The sequence below is a fragment of the Propithecus coquereli genome, unplaced genomic scaffold (genome assembly GCF_000956105.1).
Source record: "Propithecus coquereli isolate 6110/MARCELLA unplaced genomic scaffold, Pcoq_1.0 Scaffold3, whole genome shotgun sequence".
NCBI classification, from domain to species: Eukaryota; Metazoa; Chordata; class Mammalia; order Primates; family Indriidae; genus Propithecus; species Propithecus coquereli.
Window position 1 is genome coordinate 5,739,287 of NW_012148618.1, and position 20,580 is coordinate 5,759,866.

At 39.5% G+C, this 20,580-nt stretch overlaps 1 protein-coding gene across 1 annotated transcript in view; it reads left to right on the forward strand.

Annotated features, from left to right (window-relative positions):
* LOC105814218 (formin-1-like) overlaps positions 1 to 20,580 on the forward strand; it is a 298,032-nt gene that overhangs the window by 255,994 nt on the left and 21,458 nt on the right. The window contains exons 14-15 of the mRNA XM_012649117.1: positions 10,910 to 10,961; positions 16,208 to 16,357. Of these exons, the coding sequence (XP_012504571.1) occupies positions 10,910 to 10,961; positions 16,208 to 16,357 (202 nt within the window). The remainder of the gene's footprint in view (positions 1 to 10,909; positions 10,962 to 16,207; positions 16,358 to 20,580) is intronic.

Genomic DNA, 20,580 nt, shown 5'->3' on the forward strand with positions numbered 1-20,580 from the left:
GACTCAGTGTGGATACCAAAATCCACATATGCTCAAGTCCCTTGCATAAATGGCATAGTATTTACATATAACCTACACACATCCTCCTATATACTTATTTCCTTTAGAGAACTAAAATTTTATACTAAAACTATTGAATATTAAAAGAAAGTTGTAATCATAAGAAATAGAATATATGTATAAACTTGAGTGAGATCTTTATTCCTTCTGTCTAATCACTTTATCATACTCTTTTTTCCCATTTATTTGTATATATTTATGGAGTACAAACATAATTTTGTTACATTGATAATGTTATACTACAAGGCTATAATATCCAAAACAGCATGGTACTGGTATAAAAGTAGAAACATAGACCAATGGAACATAGTAGAGAACCCAGAAATAAAACCATCTACCTACAACCAACTGATTTTCAACAAAGCAGAACACACCATACACTGGGGAAAGGAAGCCCTATTCAATAAATGGTGCTGGGAAAACTGGATAGTCACATGCAGAAGAATGAAACAGAACCCATGTCTCTCAATATATACAAAAATTAATTCAAGATGGATAAAAGACTTAAATGTAAGCCATGAAATCAAAAAAGTTCTGGAAGAAAATGTAGGAAAAACTCTTCTAGACATCGGACTAGGCAGAGAATTTGCGATTAAGATCCCAAAGGCAAATACGGCAATAACAAAAATAAATAAATGGGACTTAATTAAAGTAAAAAGCTCCTGCACAGCAAAGGAAATAAAAAACAGAGTAAATAGACAGCCCACAGAATGGGAGAAAGTATTCACAAACTGTACATCTGAAAAAAGACTAATATTCACAATGTACAAAGAACTTAAATCAACAAAAAAACCAAACACTCCTGTTAAAAAATGGGCAAGAGACATGAATAGAAGTTTTTCAAACGAAGATAGACAAATGGCCAACAAACATATGAAAAAATATTCAACATCACTAATCATCAGGGAAATGCAAATTAAAACCATAATGAGAAACCACCTCACCCTTGTCAGAATGGCCATTATTAAAAAGTCAAAAAACAATAGATACTGGCATGGATGCAGAGAGAAAAGGAATGCTTATACACTGTTGGTGGGACTGCAAATTAGTATAACCTATATGGAGAACAGTAGGAAGATTCCTAAAATGTAGACTTAGCATACTATCTGGCAATCCCGGTTATCTACCTAAAGGAAAAGAACTCATTTTATCAAAAGGACTCCAGCACCCTAATATTTATCACAGCACAATTCACAATTGCAAAGATGTAGAATCAACCTAAGTGCCCATTAATTCATGAATGGGTAAAGGAAATGTGGTATATACACACCATGGAATACTACTGAATAATAAAAGGAATGAAATAATGTCTTTTACAGCAATTTGGATGTAACTGGAGAACATTATCCCAAGGGAAGTATTTCAGGAATGGAAAAACAAACACCACAGGTACTCTCTAGTAACTGGGAGCTAAATGATGGGCACATATGGACACAAAGGGATATAAGGACATTGGAAATCAAGAAGGGGGAGGGGGAGAGGAGTGAGGAATGAAAACTTACCTATTGGGTACAACAAACACTATTCTGGTGATGCGCACACTAAAAGCCCCGACTTAAGCGTCATACAAGGCATCCGTGTAACAAAACATTTGTACCCCCTTAATATTTTGAAAGAAAAAAAGAAAAAAAACTCAACAACTAAAAAACATTTTTAAATAATAAATGCTACATAGTTGTTACACTGTATTGTTTGGAGAATAATGACAAGAAAAAAAGTCTGTACGTGTTCAGTAAAGATGCCACCATCCATTTTTTTCCCATTTTTGATCTGCTGTTGGTTGAATCCATGGATTCGAAACCCACAGGTACTGATGGCTGACAGTATATTGTGAACTCATCACCTACACAAATAGTTATGATAGTCATCAGAGGATATAAATGAATAATATAGGTTTTTATTATATGTAATCAGGAAGATCTTATATTGCACTTTCTAATTCAAATTATTGTACCAATAAGTTATTTTGCGAGGTATTTCAGTATCATAATACATGGACTTAGAAGTACAAATGGAGCATCTCTAATCTGAAAATCTAAAATCTGAAAGGCTTGAAAACCTGAAACTTTTTGAGCACTTTGACACCGCAAGTGGAAAATTCCACACCTGACCTACTGTGACCAGTTGCAGTCAAAACGCAGGTGCACATCGCAGAGTTTATTCAGCGCCCCCAAGGGAAAAATAAAATTATCTTCAGACTTTGTATTTAAGGTATGTATGAAACATAACTGAATTTCATGTTTAGACTTGAGTCCCATCCCCAAGATATCTCATTATGTATATGCAAATACTCTAAAATCCAACCACCACTGCCCCCTCCAAAATCAAAATTTGAAACAATTCTGGTCCCAAGCATTTTGGATAAGGGTCACTCAGTCAGTATCTTAATATAATAAGTCATTTGTAAATTTGATTGCATCAGAACTGACCTTTTTCGACCATTTGTAAAGGAATTAACCCCTATTGCCCTAAGTCCCCCCTTGTGTGTAATGAGTTGGCAGCTCCCTGGGCATCTAGAATGGCACCAGTGATGTGCATGGGGGGAAACTGAGAGAACAGCTGCTCAAATCATTTTCTGTGTTCTACAGTTCAGATGAAGAGCCCCGGTTGAAAACAGCCCCAGGTGCCCAAGTTAGGCAATACTAATATTTTGCTTTTCTTTGATGTCCATAAAAATATTCAAATTTAGTTATAAAGGACAAATTGGAAATGACAAATTAAAATGATCAAAAATGAGATCTGGAAAGTCTGATTGAACACAAGAGGTTTTAGCCTGGAATACCAGCCTGGAGGTTAGACTAGATGACTTTTTAAAGACTCCTTTTATCTGGATTTCTTTGATTTTATGAGTCTGAAGACTTTGTGATACAATATCTTGGGACTTCCACCAAAAGCCTGAGTTTTCTAATCCACTTTTGCCTAAAGCAAGTAACCTGGAAATGAGACTACACCCTATCCTGGGAACCTTGACGTCATGCCTTTCCACAGCCTCACCCCACAAACGGCCCTGATGCTCTTCAGCTTTACCAGCCAGCTAGACACTTGCAAATGTAAACTCTGTGACAGACCAGGAATGATCATTCATCCCATTTAACCACAGCTAGGAAAACTGATAACACGGGAAGACTAGATAGGATATCATCCTACGTGGGCAAGCATACCAAGAGGAAAAAGTGCAAGGGCAAGAGCTCTCCATAACTCAATGGTTCCATATCTCTGTATTTTTCCCCCTCTCATATAAATGTTAAAAAGCCATCCCTTTCCAATGTCAGCGTGCTGTTGCCTCTGTTGGTAAAAAGTATCCTTTTCTCCTGGGAAGTGCATAACGGGGTGATTTTCTAAGACATGAAAAATGACTGCCGTGCTCACGTCAGACGGATACCGCATGAAGTAGGGCGCAGTCCCTTTGTTCCCTCGTTAGCATCACTCAGCTCCTCTATTTGTAGAGCTGTAATAAAAACAGCTTCTTTACTGTGCGTCCTGTTGGTTTATACCAACCATGTCAGGTCCATAAACCATGGGATATTAAAGTGTAATAGACTGTGTAAAGAATACTAGGAAGATATTCCAACCCTTATCCCTTCCGCACATTTCACAATTTACTGCCTCCCAGATGGGTATCCATAAATATGACTTAATTGTGTTTGGCATAAAAACCTCACTTTCTTTGAAGAGCGACCTCCTCGTTCAGCCACTCTTGTTGTATGAATGCTACCCTCCTGAGAATAAAACTTCAGATCTTTTGGTACATTTAAATGATGACGGTTTTTAATCTGACTATTTTATGGAAGTATCATTTTATTTACAAATACTTTCCCTCTTTCAAAGCTGACTCTGGAAAATAACTAGAATAGAAAAACTCAGTCTAATACAGATGAAACTCAAGGGTTAATGTTCTTTGTGCCTCCCTCAAGGGTTAGTGTTACTTGTGCCTGTGAAAATGGATCAATCTATAACAGGACATAGTAGGACAGAGACAGTATTCTCTTGCCCTTCAATTCTATTCTACTCCCTCCTATTTTGTTGCAAACAGAAAATGGAAGATTACAATTTGCTGTACCAAGAAATGAGATCTGGTGCCCCAGTGAAAAGATAGTGAGCAAGCATTGTGTTCTGTTAATGTTAGTCCTTCTGTTGTCCATGTATCCATGTATGGAATATGTAAGTAAGGTACCTACTATGTAATTGTTGAGAGAAGTGCTATGAAACAGATTTTGGATGCAACCCCCAAGAAGCACAGAGTCTAGGTGGAAAAGCCAGCTGCAAACTACTGATATCTGGACAGTATCCCATGAGGTGTGATATGGAGTTACATGAACACAGTGCTTTTGGAGCTCTACAGAAAGAGTGTCTCAGAACTCCATGGGGGAAAGGCCTGGAGGGCTTCATATAGGAGGCGACTTTTAAGCTTGGTTTTGAAGAAAGAAAAGACATTTAAATGGGAGTGTAGGGAAGAGAGAGAGGCAGGGAGGAGGAGGCATTCAAGGCAGAAGCACAGCACCCAAAAATAAAGGCACAAGAGAGCAAGTTGAATCCGGAGAACAGCCATGAGTCCAACATGACAGGAGCACTAGACAGGTAATGGGAGTGGCAGGAGGCAGGTGGTGAGGGCCCACTGCAGCGCAAGTGTCCTTTGTCCTGTCCAGAGAGGGGGAGAGCAAGAACATTAAGCAGAAAAGTGACATAGTTCACTTCACCTTTTAAGATGGCAATTTTGGTGGCAATGCAGAGAACTGGATTTACTGTGCAATGTGGGGAACCTGTCACAGGTCGCCATATAGAGCCTAGGGGTTAAAGAAGCAATCTTTGCTCTCAAAAAGCTTACCTTTTAAAAACAGACTCCTATAGCATTATCTTTCATTTGGTATTGGGGAAGTGATCCAGTTAATCAGGCCAAAGATTACAGAACTTAACAATCATTAAGTGGAAAAAAAGGTGAGAGTAATCATAGGTTTCTCTCATTCTCTCCTGAGGATTAATTAAAACAAAATGGGCTGCAACAGCAAATAAAATGACCTTTGATTAAACATAGGGAACACCCTTTTGTAGAAAAGCCATAAGGGCCATGCTAAAGACATGCTCTGTGAATGAAATGGAAAAACACTGAGGTTTTGAGCAGAGGACACCTGATTTGCCCTGAAAATGATCACAAGCAAAATTCTTGTCTACTGAGAGTAGTTATGGACATTCTAAAGAAAAAAGCATCTTGTGTGAAATTTTATAATAACCATCCCAAAGTCAGAATGCTGGAATAGTGACTACTAGCATTGGCTTCTAGCCGACCAAGAGTAAATGCCTGCCACTCTTGAGTGCCCATCATATGTTTGTCACTAGGTTAATCTCATCAGTATATCTCATAGTCACAACCACCTTGCAAGAAGATCTCATTATTCCCATTTTATAAATAAAGGTTAGTGGGGTTAAGTGACTTCTTCAAGGTCATCCAATTAATAAGTAGCAGAAGAGAAACTCAACCCAGGTCCACCTATGCAAAACCCAAGTGCTTTCCACCGTGCTACACTGCACTTAACTTTGTCAAAACAGCCAACCCCCTGGAAGCTTGAACCTCTAGCAGCCTCAACACATTGAACTGTCAAAGATCTGGCTGCAAAGATTCTGATCTAACCAAGCACTTTCATGTGCCTACTTCGTGTAACCCTCATAGCTACGTGGGGGTCGGTATCATTATCTCCATTTTACAGAGCAGGAACCTGAAACACAGGACACATGTGACTTGGCCATGACACTTCAGTGACAGAGCTGGCATTTAACACAACTTAGCATTTAACACTCTTGAGTTCTGATTTGCATTCCTTGGGCCCACAACCGTTGAATAGAAAGGGCCATTTCTGCTTCGCTTGGCAGGCTACGGTACTTACGAATTTCAGAATTGTTACTGTGGAGCAATCTCATGATAACTAATGAAACAATGGCCATGAAATGGACCAGAAAACAAAATTTCAAGGCATTAAAGATTTACACAAAAGCAAGTGGTCTTTATTCAGTAGAGGCTGTATTAAATAAAACCCACATAAATATCTCTTAAACACCTTCCAAAGAAGCCATGTTGTTTCTCTCTGCAACATAGAATTATGAAAAATATTGTTCTTTAATAGAGAAAATTAAAGTTTAAGAAAAATGCAGTTCTGCCAATGACAGCAAAATGACAGTATGCTATAAGTAGGTCACCAAGCAAACTTCCCTCTCACTTGTCTCTAAGCACGTCCAGAGGTTCACCATCATCACAGTGCACAAGTAGCCTTGGTAAAGAAGTTTGTAAGGCAGAACTGATGTTAAGCAAAATTTCTTGTTTTTAGTACTCTGATTTGTTTTCCTTATTGCTTTTATGATCTTGAACACTGTGAGACTATCATCCTTCTAAGCAGCTACTCTATTCTCCTGGTTTGGAAAAGAATTATATTTATTGCAGGCAATGAGAGAGCTTCTTGTGGATGAGAGCTTCTTGTTTTTTGTGAAGTGTCATGGCCAAGTCACATGTGTCCTGTGTTTCAGGTTCCTGCTCTGTAAAATGGAGATAATGATACCGACCCCCACGTAGCTATGAGAGTTACACGAAGTGGGCACATGAAAGTGTTTGGTTGGATCACAATCTTTGAGGAGAGCAAGGTGAGGGGTAGGTGAGGGATGCCTGTTATTTCCCCACCTCTCCTGGTGCTGCATCAGCCTCTGACAACGCCTCCAAACCTATTCTTCCAACACGCCACCAACCCCCATTGCACACTAGTAATACCACAATTTATATGGAAAAGTGAAACACCTAAATGCTATTATATATGTGGCTTCATAGAATGAGAAATTAAGTAAATCCCAACATAGATTCAGGGCTACTACTAGCCTGGACAAAGGACGATTTTCATCTAAGACTCACCCTCTTCTTTTTAAACACTGTCTCTCCCTTTTTGTGCCTAGTACCAGTGGGGTATGCTCTGGCTGCCTGGGCACACCTAATTCAGAAACTCAAATAGAGCATAGAGTCTCCTTCTGTAGGTGTCCATTTATGCTCTGCTTTTTTTTGTTGTTGTTTGTTTTTTTTGTTTTTTTTTTGTTTTTTGCTACTCCTTTTCAAAAGTTACTTATACTGAATCTTATTCTCTCAGGTTTAATTATCTGTCTTCTCCAACTGGAATTAAAGTTCTACAGGGCCCTTTGTCTGCTTCACTGGTGGATCCCAAGCACCTGTTATAGAACAGGGCCTGGCATGTGGAAATAAAGAATAAACCCATGTATGCCATTGTGTCAGTAGCTACTAAAGGCTAAAATTCAGAGGTTGCAGAGCCAGATATGGACAGCAGGACTAGTTTCCTTTGTCATACAGTGTTTGGGAACTTTTTTTTTAAGCTGGGGATATTCATTTAAAAATCCCTGTCTAGCTTCCCTCAAAAAAAGTAGATCTGGTAACAAGGCCAAGTGTCTGCTCTCTTTTAAATGGGGCATGGCCTTCCCACTTCCCTACCCTTCCCTGTTTGCTTCCCCACACTAAGACTGTCGGTTCCAGTATTGAGAAACTAGGAATAGAACATTGGGATTATTATACTTGGCCCACAACTAGCTTATTTGTTGGTGATATTAGAATTTGAGTTTGTGACTCCAGTCTTTAAACATTTTCTTTCTAGGTAATGTATTTATGTTTTGCTTAGAGCATTTTGAAGATGTAAAAGGTATAATGACATTGCTGAAAATTTTACACATTGTGGTAGGAGAAATATTTTAGGCTGGTAGAGCTCTCAAGTCACACCATGAGGGTGGTTGCCTTTTTCATCTAGGCATAGGCAAAATTAGGAAAATTTTAGATTTCTAGGTTCTCATTTTCCTGAAAGCTTCTTTCCCCAAGCCCTTAGAGGTTCTGCAGTGTGCATTACCTCTTAATAATACTTCTTTTTACATTTGAATACTGTTTTTTCCAAATCACCATATTCATTGAGCTGTTGCAAAAATCTTATCTAAGGCCTAATTCAGTTTGAATAGTATATTTTTTTTTTCTAATTCAGTTTGAATAGTATATTTTTTTTTTCATTAAATTCATGCAATGATGGCTTGGCCGCAGTCTACTTAGCAGAGCAAGTAGCCAGTGAGAAACCATCTAGTGACGGAGAACAGCAAAGGTGCTCCAGGAAGATTACTCAGGCCTCAGAGGAATTTTTCCTCCTGTTTGGCCATGCATATAATTTAAAATCACTGAGTAAGAACAAATTGCTAGCTTGCTTCACATTTGGGGGAACTTGGTAACCTATGAGAGATGCAGGCCGCTTCTCAGTATCTAATCGGCTAAGTACCAGACTAATTCAAAAATTCCTACCAGGAGTATGGGAGGACATCGCACAGCAAAAGATGGCCATTAACTGTGACTTAACTTCACCTGAGATGATGTACTATCAAAGGCAAATCATTTCAGTATAAAACAAAACTTTTTATTGAAATGTACTGTATGTAGAGATAATAAGTATACAACTTTAGCCTCACAATCTCCTTTAGCTTACATTCATATTCTAAATGTAAAGTTTTATATTAGGAAAGCCGATGTCTCACTTTTGAAGCAAGCTTTATCCAATATATGCATTTTTAACCTAAAAATTTCTTCAACCTATAGGCACTTTTCCACTCTTAAGGCCATAGCAGAAAGCAGGCCAGATGAAGTTGCTGCTCTCCTGGAGCTTATATTCCATTGTTGTATAAAATAAATGGTAAAGGAACAGTCTGTGAGGTAGATAGAGGCTATGAGACGGAAAGGTAAGGGGGGTGTCAAGGGAGTATGTGGAGAGGGAGTAGGGGGATGATGAGTGGCAGGGGATGATCTTTTATTTAGTGAGGCCAGAGAAGGTGATTCTTGAGCTGAGACCTGAATGCAGTAAGGGAGCCAGTCACGTGGAGACGGTGGCAGGGGGTTCCAGGGAGCAGGAACGGCAAGCGCAAAGATCTGCCGAGGCACACGCTCCATGTGCTCAAGCCGGCCCATGGGGCTGGAGAGGAACGAGCATAGGAAAGAGGAGGGGATGTCACCGAGGAGCCAGGGAACAGATTACAGGCTCTTCTAGGACACTGTGAAGACCTTAGATGTTATATCAAGGGTGATGGCAAGTCAAGTGGTTGGAAAATTTTGAGCAGGGGAGCAACTTGATAAAATTTACATTTTCAAATCAATGACGAAGATGATGTACTGATAATACCTGTCATGTCATGTATTGAGCACATGTTATGTGCTAAGGACTCTACATATATTATCTCATTTAGTCTTTGTGACAGCTATATGGTAGTAGTCACTGTGGCTATTCTCATAGGACAGATGAGGCAATCACTAAGCAGTTGGTCATGAGTAACTTGCCCACAATTGCACAGGTGGTAAGTGGCAGGGCCAGGCTTAATACAATGGTTGTATTTTAAAATCTTATTTATTTATTTATGTATGTACTTATTTATATGAGAGACATGGTCTCACTCTGTCACCCAGGCTGGAGTACAGTTGTGCAATTAATGTACACTGTAGCCTCAAATTTGGCTCAGGCAGTCTTTCCACTTCAGCCTCCTGAGTGGCTGGGACTACAGGCACACACTACCACACCCAGCTAAATTTTTTTTTTTTTAATTTTTGGTATAGATGGGATCTTGCTATGTTGCTCAGGATGGTCTTGAACTCCTGGACTCAAGCAACTCTCCTGCCTTGGCCTACCAAAGTGCTGAGTTTGCTGGCATGAGCCACCATACCCAGCCCTTTTTTTCCCCCCATTCATTTTACATCACTGTAGCCCTAAACTACAGGAACCTTAAGGCTCATGTAGATTATGTTATAGCTTTCCTATTTTTATGAACATTTTAAAAGTATAAAAGTGGTATTATCATACATAACCATATCATCTTCTGATTATAGAGAAGGATATGTAAAAGAACCACCCAAAAATGAAACCCCCTAATTAAATAATCTTTACAGAAAGAATACAGGTTCTTAATCTGTAGATTCAGAATTGTATCTCAGTATCATCGATTTCCTTAGTAATATTATGGGATCTTTTTCAATGCATTTAAATAATCTTCTGACATAGGAGTCCATGGGCTTCCCAAGAGGGCCCGTGCATGTAGAGTCAGCATGTACAAGGATTCCCAAGGACTCCTTTGAATCCAAGCATAACTGCCACAAACGCCACCAGAGTTACTATGTTTAGAGTGACGGGAAGTATGATAAGTACACGCCCAGGCTCACAAAGAGGCCAGTTGTAGCTGGGCTGACCACTTGTCCTGATCTGCCCAGGGTTGTTCCAATCTATGTGTTTGTTCAGGTCCAATTGTTAATATCAAACTCAAAAGTGTCCCAGAGAAAACAATAAATAATTTGGCTACTGTTGGCCACCTGTGATCAAGAAAACAGTGATGATGTAGCAAATTGATTGCTATCATCAGGACACGTGATAGGGGCTGCCAAGCCCTGAATTCAGACTTATTGCGGTAAAGAATGGGTGTAATTGAAGCTGTAAGATGCAAAGGATACGATGGGAGAAAATCGTTTTGGCCAGGCTCAGTGGCTCACGCCTGTAATCTTAGCACTCTGGAGGCTGAGGCGGGAGGATCACTTGAGCTCAGGCATTAGAGACCAGCCTGAGCAACAGCAAGACCCCATCACTACTAAAAATAGAAAAATTAGCCGGCATGATGGCACATGCCTGTAGTCCCAACTACTAGGGAGGCTGAGGCGGGAGGATTGCTTGGGCCCAGGAGTTTGAGGTTGCAGTGAGCTATGATAACACCACGGCACTCTAGGTGGGGGTCATAGAGCAATACTCTGTCTCAAAAAAAAAGAAAAAAGAAAAAAATTTTAATCATAATTATTTCTTTTTCACAGCCAAAAAAGAGCATAAAATGGAAGAAGGTCACTTGGAGAATGCACAGAAAAGGTAAGCAGCTCTGATTTGGCTGCAGTTGTCTCTTTGACCAGCCATTCTGTATTATCATTGTTGTTATTATTATGAAATACATTCACATAACTATGCAACTGTATCTCCAGAACCTTTTCATCTACCCCAACTGAAACTCTGTACCCTTTAAAGATGAATTTCCTATCCTCTTGGCAACCATACTGCTTTCTGCCTCTGTGACTTTGACTAGTCTGGGCACCTCAGGTGAGCGGAGCCATACGGCATTTGTCCTTGTGTGACTGCCTCGTCCCACGTAGCATAATGTTTGAAGAGCCACTCTTTGGGCCTCCTTTGTTAAGACTGCATCGATGAGCAATGAGGTACCATTGGGAGCCAGAACAAAAGCACTGTAACAGGACTTGGGAATGTTTGTCCTCAGGAAGCAGGGACTCACCCCTGCCACACTCACGTGTCGTGACACTATTCCATCTGTTTGTCTCTCCCTCAGTACTCTGCCCCTGAACCACTTCATGGAAGTTAAGAACAGTCTGATCCTTCTTGGCATTACAACTAGATTAAACTAATTATTTCAAACACCTAAGAGACTTACTATATCTTTCTTCAGATCCCAGAGGATGCTATAAGCCGGGACAGGTGGGGAGGAGGGACTGCCCTCTGCACAGTCTATGGAAAATTCACCCAGAAGTTGGGAAACCTCAGAGGTCTTCTGTTCAGCTTCACTTTGCCTACTTGAGGCCTCTTTCTTGTTCTTCCCTCTCTCAATAGACACCAGAGGGGAACCTCCCACCTCGCCCAGTGGAACCCAGTAATCGGCAGTTCTGATCCCTTAAGGGTTTTCCTTTTTCTTAGTTGGCCAGGTTAGTCACCCTGGCTCTCACTTCATCTCAGAAGGGTGAGTGGGAATAGACTGAGGCATTCTCACATTCAGGGCAGAAAATCAAGACAAATTTTGCTGGTTCCAATTCTAAACGTACTAGAAAATTAAATGAGAGGTAGGGTAGGAGACAGCATATAGGGAAAAACAAGCTTTACAAATGTGTGAGGAGGGGAGTTTCCCAGGTATCAATTTAAATGCAAATAAACAAACTGTACAAACCATTTGCCTCCCATCTAGCCACCATCTCTGAGTTTTCCCAAAACCTGTACACAGTTCTGTCTGCCCTGCTTCCCACTGTAATTAACAATAAGATTAAAATGCTGATGAAAGCAAGATGAAGGCAATTCTTACACTTTCCTAAGTGCAAACATGTTCTTGAATCATGGTTATCATCCTATCATGAGAATCATTCAAAAGTAAGACAATTCCATGGTTATGTTTTTAAGTTTTTGTGCCTCTCTATTGACTTCATCCCCATATCAAGCTTCCCTTCCCAACACGTCAAACTAGCACGTCTGTGTTATAGAAATAGTCAGCATGTGAAGAAGAGACCAGCAACATGGGCACATCAGTATCAGGCTAGATGGAAATTCAGCTTCCGGGTGGATGTCAAATTTCTAATACTTTTTCAAGACTCTTGCTTAAGGAAAGGGGGCCCACCATAGAGGGGCTGAAGCTGCTGCCGTGCATTAGCTATGCTGAGGGGAGTCATAAATTTTGGTTGTCAGCATTTTCCGTGGCTTTGCGATGAAGGTAGTCTAGCTTTCATGTCATACATGAAATATGTTAGATCCCATCTTTAATGTAGAAACCACAGTTGTTTGGTTACACTCTTTAAGGAGGTTGTGGTCAGTGTTGCAATATTCGTGTGAGATTTAGTAAACTCTTATGTTTTATTCTCAAGAGAAACAATTTACTCTGAGGCTAAGGAAAATTTGCTTTTCCTAAGCAGTTTCTGAAGGCTTGCATGTATAACAATAAGGGGATGTGTTCTGCTTTGGCACCTCAGCACTGTAAAAGTACAACAGTTCACTCTGCTGTGGCTCTTCAATATAATCATTGTCTGTGCTTTAAAACCGTTTGGACAAATTAAAAAGATACAAATCAGACTAGGAATTATAGCAGAGGGGAAAGGAATCAGAAATAGTTTGGAGTAAAATTTAAAAAGCTGTGTAAGACAAAACATATGATTAGAAATCAATCTTTTTAAAGTTGAGAACTATTTTAGTTATCTGCTGACAAACAGAGATTTCACATAGCATGATTGACCCTTTGTTTCCTGTCGATTGGAGAAAATTCTCCTGGTTGTTAAATATCAGCAGTTTGTCTTGCCTAAATTTCAGAAGATTTTCAGTGAACAGTCTTCTGTGAATCAAAACTGAATTTAAAATAAAGGGAGTTTCGTCTGGAGTAGAAAATAGTATAGATCTTATCAAGCAGTTGTAGGTTCATATTCTAGCTTTTAGCTTTTTCTTAAACAAAGGGATAATGATGAAATCAGATAGGGCACAATCTCAGAGCAACTGCCTCTTTGTCAAAGTTGCTGAACACTAAAGCCAGACCATTCTCTGAGATTCTGTTTACTTTGGTTCTTCTGGAGAGGTTCACTTGCTTTCTTAGTTTTCAAAACACATAGGGAGAAAAATGCTGGAATTTGATATTTCTTTTAGTTTTTGCCCCCTTTGAGGGAGGGTAAGCAGGCAGGACCTCACAGATCCCCAGGGACACAGGCAGTGGGGATGGCAGTTAGCTTCAGTTTAGAGTTGGGAACAGCGAGGCCCCCAGGAGGATGACAGGCCCCCAGGAGGGTGACGTGCTTTCCTCAGGCTGTGACAACCACCAGTCCACATTGTCGTTTTCTGAAACCACACCAGGATTTGCAACATCTTGGTGTCCCAGTCTAGACTTTAAATAATGCCAAGGGCACTGGGGTGATCCGTGAAGCATAATGACAGGACTTCACTATATCCTGTTGTAAAATAGGAAAATTATTTCTTCTGAATATTAAAAGCAAAAGCCTTTCTCCTCTTTATGAAGACATACATAATGTATTACTATAAATATGGATCTATGTAGAAGGTTAAGCATAAGAAAGAGGAAAAATAATGACGTGCCCTGCCTGGGAGAAATGCATATTAGGTGCTGGAGGGCAACTGTGTCTAAAGCAGAAATAGAGGAGAGAATCACTATTTTATTTTTTAAATGCGTGTGTTAGTGAACATGAACCCCACAGAAGGGGGAGAAGATGGAAATTTCACAGCAAATCAGGGACTTGAGTTCTAGGCCCAGCTCTGCCAATGAGTAAGGTCATTCAGTCTCTCTAGACCTCTGTTTTCTCATCTGTAAAATGAGAGTATTGGGCAAGTCAACCTGTAAATCCCTTCCAATTCTAATGTCCTGTGACTTTATAGGAAATTCATGGCCTATTCCTGTAGGTTAGATAACTCTCTACTTACATATTCCCATACTACAATCAGCATAATTTTCATTTTGAGTGAAATAAAGGTATATGCTAAGAGGGAATGTTTGGTTTTATCAGCATTTTGACTGCCACAGAATTAGGAGCTATGTCTGGGGCAAGAGTGGACATTGCTACTTTATTCCATTACTGGTTTTGCTCCCAAGTATGTATGTTTGGAATTACAAGAGAGTCCCTTAAGAGATTACTGCAATTATTGCCTTTCTCCCCTTATGCACTTCCAGTCTTTTAATAACTAGGAGCCAAAATTCCCTGACCAGTAGTTTTAATTTGCATTAAAAACAGATTTATTATTTACAGAAGCACAAAGAATTTATGGGACTCAGAGCTGCAGCTCCAGCTTGGATCTCGCCTAATCGTAGCCATGGAATCAATTAACAGTTCATCTGTGAAATGTGATAAAATCTTATGAGATACATATTGCCCAATAACTGAGAGCGAGATGAAAGTATGCACCATAATACTAACGGGGCTTCAGGGTTTTACAATCGCCATTGAATAGAGTTCCATTAGAAAATCAGTATTCAGGATGGCCACAAAAAAACGCTGTGTCTGAACAGATGATAGAGCATCGAGTAATAAACCTAGCCAGCCATTCCTGCTTTGATTAGTTTCCAACACCCTAGAAAAGGGGGCCATTTATTTAAGTGTTCTTGCTCATGGCAAATGAGCTTGTGAGGCTTGGGGTGGGTGGGGGTGAGGGGGAAAGATTGAGTTCAAAGCTATAAATTGCTGCAAAGCTAGTGCCTCCAAGAAGGGCTGCTTGGGAGGCCCAGGTAGTCTGGTGTGCAGTGAGCCTTCATGAGGTAGGTCTTAGTGGTATCTGAAAATCCACTCTGGAAAACCTGCATTCTTTTCTGACAAGATTGGAGATGATTTTTCAAGATCAGAAATGTTTTTCCATCCAAACCTTGCTATGCCCACAATTATGTCTCTTTTTGTAACATTGGTGGTTTGTATTCTTATATCAAGCTTTAAAATGTAATCCTTGTAATCTTGTAATCTTGTAATCCTAGCACTCTGGGAGGCCGAGGCGGGCGGATTGTTTGAGCTCAGGAGTTCGAAACCAGCCTGAGCAAGAGCGAGACCCCATCTCTACTATAAATAGAAAGAATTTAGCTGGACAACTAAAAATACATAGAAAAAATTAGCCAGGCATGGTGGCGCATGCCTGTAGTCCCAGCTACTCGGGAGGCTGAGGCAGAAGGATTGCTTGAGCCCAGGAGTTTGAGGTTGCTGTGAGCTAGGATGACGCCATGGCACTCTAGCCCAGGCAACACAGTGAGACTCTGTCTCAAAAAAAAAAAAAAAAAAAAAATGTAACCCTCTTGGAGATCATATCATCTATGTCTCTTATTTTCCCCTTGAGAAAACTGAAAGTCAGAGATGCCGAGTGATTGACCCAAGATTACGAAGCCAGTGTATGCCGGAATAAGGGTAGAACTCATTTTCCAATTTTCAGTGAAACATTCAACAGATTAATTGTTCCCAGTGGACTATCTAACTGACCACTGCTAATGCTACAGAATCAGGATGTCATCAGTCTTACATGTAATCATTAAACATAAAATGAAGATCAAGTAAAGGACATGGATTTGAGATAAAGAACAAACTCAAGTTTTACCTGTGTATCCCCAGATGTTATGTATGCTGGGGTTTTTTTTCATACAGATAACATGTGCCCAAGTGTGTCCCCAATAAAGTTGTATTTCTTGGCAAATCAGTCTGGGCAAATAAGTTTTCTTAGGTTTAGAATAAGTCGCAATAGCTATGAGCCCAGGAGCCCGTGTTAGAGAACAGATACGCAGGAAATTGCGCCCACCGTCTCCTCTCCTCACCTTAATGGGTTTTGGTGTTGACAGTTTCTCACCCTCTACCTCACTCCGTTTTTCCCCTTACCTGTTGCAGTTTTGAAACAACAGTAGGATATTTTGGGATGAAGCCAAAGTCTGGTGAGAAGGACATCACACCCAGCTATGTGTTTATGGTGTGGTACGAGTTCTGCAGTGACTTCAAGACGATCTGGAAACGGGAGAGTAAAAACATATCTAAAGAAAGGTAAGGCTCAAATAAAGACATTAATATACCCTTCAGGAGTCTAGGAAACTGCCCCCTCAAACCTAACAAGGTGTGCGTATTTCACACACATCAGTGTTGATTTTTTGGGGAGTGGCGGGGGCGATCAAATGGACTTCCAGGAAAGACTTTTGCCTCAGGGGTCATAGGGAAATTCAGAGAAAGCTTGCTGTCCACACAAGCAGATACACTCACATGATCTGATAAGTTACACTTTGTTAACCCCTTGCAATTACTAACTAGTGAATGAAAGGAGAGTCGTGCTAATTTGCAACAGATTGCTTCTCTGTGTATTTTCATGTCGGCTCAGGCTAAATGAGGCAGCCTTGCTGTCGCAGACAGTATAGACAAATAAAAGTGAATGCTTTTCCCATTAATATACTGAACTTGCATCAAAGGGAACTCTCCGAGACTCAGGCCACACTTCACATGGCGTTGAAGCCCCACACTGGATTTACAGCGCCACTTCTGACTCCCCGTATCCTGCTGGGGACATCAAACTGCGTGCCGCTCGGCCTCATAGCAGCCTCCTGATTTTATTAGTTGAGGGTAGAAGAAAAACCTCGGCTCTGAATATAGGCTCTGTGTGTGTGTGTGTGTGTGTGTGTGTGTGTGTGTGTGTGTGTTCGTGTTCTCCTTAGAGAGACTGAATTTGGCCCTATTTATCCGAAAAAAAAGCATTTCTGCTTGATCATTGTCGTAATCAGGTTGCCAGTGTTCCATAAAGGGTGTCGTGGATTTAAACTTCAAACAGGTCTTGCCACTACTCCTGCGGAGCAGATGTATAAGAATGTCATTCAAAATGGAGTGGAAGGAGGCAAAAAATTCTACAAAGTAAGGAAAACGATGTATTTAATTAGAGCATCTATACCTCACTAACAATTAAGACCTGAAATTCCATAATTCACTATTTTTGTTCTTTGTAATCCAGAAAAAGTGCATATGTAATATATGTACACACACCCCACAACCTACCCCATTATGTTTTACCTTAAAACACTGCTTTTAAGGATAACAAAATTTAAAGATTTTGACCTACTGTTAATGAATCACTAAATATTTTCTCAAGTAATTAAAAAAAAAAAAAACTTTTTTCTTTCCAAGGAAGTCAAAGAACTTTAAAAATATTTTATCAACACATCTTCCCATCAAGCGCCTTTGTTAAGAAAATAGGTTGTTGATAATAACATGAAAAAATCCTAAAAATTTTGGCACCCAACCCATTGTTCTTGCCCTGCAATCATTTACTTAGTCCTTTAAGGTAAGCCAAAATAATAAGCTTCTACAGTATAAATTCTCATACAGAAGTGGGAGAGCCCAGCTCCTCTTCCTATAACATGGCAGCAGGCAGACAGTCAGCTGTCCAAGTCCACACCTTAAGACTGGGAAATCCAGCAGTGGGCCCTGAATGTACTGCCTTTAATGAAGAATTTGCACCTCAGATTTTGAGCATAGCCCTTAGTGAATTTGTCTTTGGGGCCCTAAAAATGGTCTAAAACCAAAAAAAAAAAGCAGAGGATAATTAATTGTTTTTCATTTTAATAATCTTCTGTTGAAATACTGAACTGTATTCCAAATTAAGGAGTTTTCCCTATCACAGAAGTGAGATCAAACTAATTGTGGGTCTGCTATGGTGGTGGTATCCAGCCGTCCTTCTAAATGACATTTTCTCTGATTCCCAGCCATGGGAGTTTGTGGCGTTGCTTCCTGGGTGCAGCTGTTGAATTGCCCGCTTCACACTCTGTAAACCAACACCTTTACAGGGTCATGACTTCACAAGACTCTTTTCAGTTCTTCTCATTTAGCAATTTCAGGGGTCTCTTCATTCCAGCCATGCCTTGTGAGATGGATCACCGAGGTTTCCAACCTAAAACAACATCTCTGAAAGTTTCTGACAGCTAATGATATTTTTGGAGGCAGCTCATTTAGGAAAATCTGTTAAGAAAAGTTAGCACGTTAGATGTGTTACTGATCAACCATTTAAACAAACTGATTAATATCCAGTTTTCTTGTGAAGTGAGGACTTTTTTAATTGTCCTCTATCTGCTAAGGATTTTAGCTTTTTGACTATTAGAATCACATATTCATTATAGTAAAATAAGCAAATTAACTTGAATTCTTCTATTATCATTAAATGAGAAACAATAAAATTGCTTTGTTTTGACACCTATTTACTTTTTCTAGAAATCCAATAAATTTCAACAATACTAAATGTCAGGAAGTAACATAACATTATTAATAAGAATAATACAAAGACATCTTAAAAAATAAAATTCATAACCATTTGAAAACCTGAGAGTTTATAATTACAAATTAACTTGAATTCTTCTATTATCATTAAATGAGAAACAATAAAATTGCTTTGTTTTGACACCTATTTAATGAAATTTGATATTATAATTTTCAACTATACTTTTTCTAGAAATCCAATAAATTTCAACAATACTAAATGTCAGGAAGTAACATAACATTATTAATAAGAATAATACAAAGACATCTTAAAAAATAAAATTCATAACCATTTGAAAACCTGAGAGTTTATAATTACAAAGGGAAAAAAAGACCTGTATTATGAGATCCCATAAAAGGAAATTCAACCACTTGATTTTTAAATATATTTGAAAGCCATCTAATACCCCAGAAATCATTGGGAAAACTTAAGAATCAGTAATAGTGTTTTCAAAGGGACAGATTCCATGGCAAATGATGTTTTGTTTAAACTCTGCTTCCAAATGAAATGCAAGTGTTGAAAACTACCTTAGGCCACTTGAGGTTAATTTTAAGTGGTAGAGAATATTTACTTCTTTTTCTACTTAGCATGGTTTTCATGACTACACATTAGCTTGGTGCGAAGTTGAGATGGATGCATCTCCATAACTAAGTAACAACTGCCCCTCATAAAACCTGGAACAATCTCTAAACACACAAATGACTGTATAAAAATGTCCAGTGTTCTTATGCCCTGTGAGTGAACAGTAAACCCCATCATTGAATTGGTGTCAGGGCACGACTCTGCAATTGAGTAGAAGAAACATAATACTTCACTGGGGAATACGATTTACCTACAGATAAACTATATCATTAGAAGAGCAATGTACTATGTGATGGTGTATTAATGGCATTCAATTTTCCTTGGCATTTAAGCCAGTCTTAGGCAAAAAAGCAAACTTCTGTATCCAGGCACAAATCCAGAAGGCCCATACCCTGTCAGGGGTGGGGAACCTGTGGCCTTGGGGCCACATGTGGCCTTCTGGATCCTTGAGTGGGGCCTTTTGACTGAATCCAAATTTTACAGAACAAATCCTTTTATTAAAAGGGGTGCAACAGAGAAAGATGAAGCTTTTCTTGCCTCCTTTAGTGCTTAAAAAAGAACGATCTAGACATCAGAAGGCTGGTCAGTGAGATCTTCAGTCTGTGGCCTACCCAGTTGTTATCCTGCCCCCAGTATTGAGACTCATCCTCCAGTGAAGCTCACCAGTCCCTTCCCTTGTCCCTGCTGGGTACAGGCATTGCTCACTAGTGTGAAAAAAGACCTCTAGATGGAGAGTCGAAAATCAGCATTTTCATCCTTCACTCTGCCATTAATTGGCTATGTGATTTTGAGCCAGTCGCTTACTGCCTGGGGCCCAATTGTCACATCTGTAAAATGTGTGTATTAAGATGAAGCAGAAATTAAACAGAGACTATGATCTCTTCAAACTCAAATCCCTATGAACCTAGAAACTACTTTTTGAATTTTCTGAGGAACTGTGTGTTTCATTTCTTCGGTAATGCCCCTCACCTTTGCTCTTAAGCTCATTAGGGACTATATTGGAAGATATTTCAAGCCAAAGATGGACAGTTGAGTCAGGCAGAGATTTGGAGGCAGGGAGAATTTTCATTGCCGTATCGGAATTTGTAAATGTCAATAGCTTCCTTACCCCATCCCCACCCCTAATTCATCTCATAAAATACTAATTAAGATCCATTTTTTTTATTGAATGTGTACACACTAAAAAAATTGTCCTCTGCTCATCTGTATCCAACATTGCATTGCATGGTATATTATAATTCAAGACTATATTTTATGCTCAGAGGCAACTTTGCCTCACTTTTAACTTTTCACGCATTTTTATATTTGTGCTTCTTGATACCCAAACAGTCACTGAATTTTTGGTATACACATTTCTTCCACCTATTAAATCAACAGATTATCTAAGAAGTAT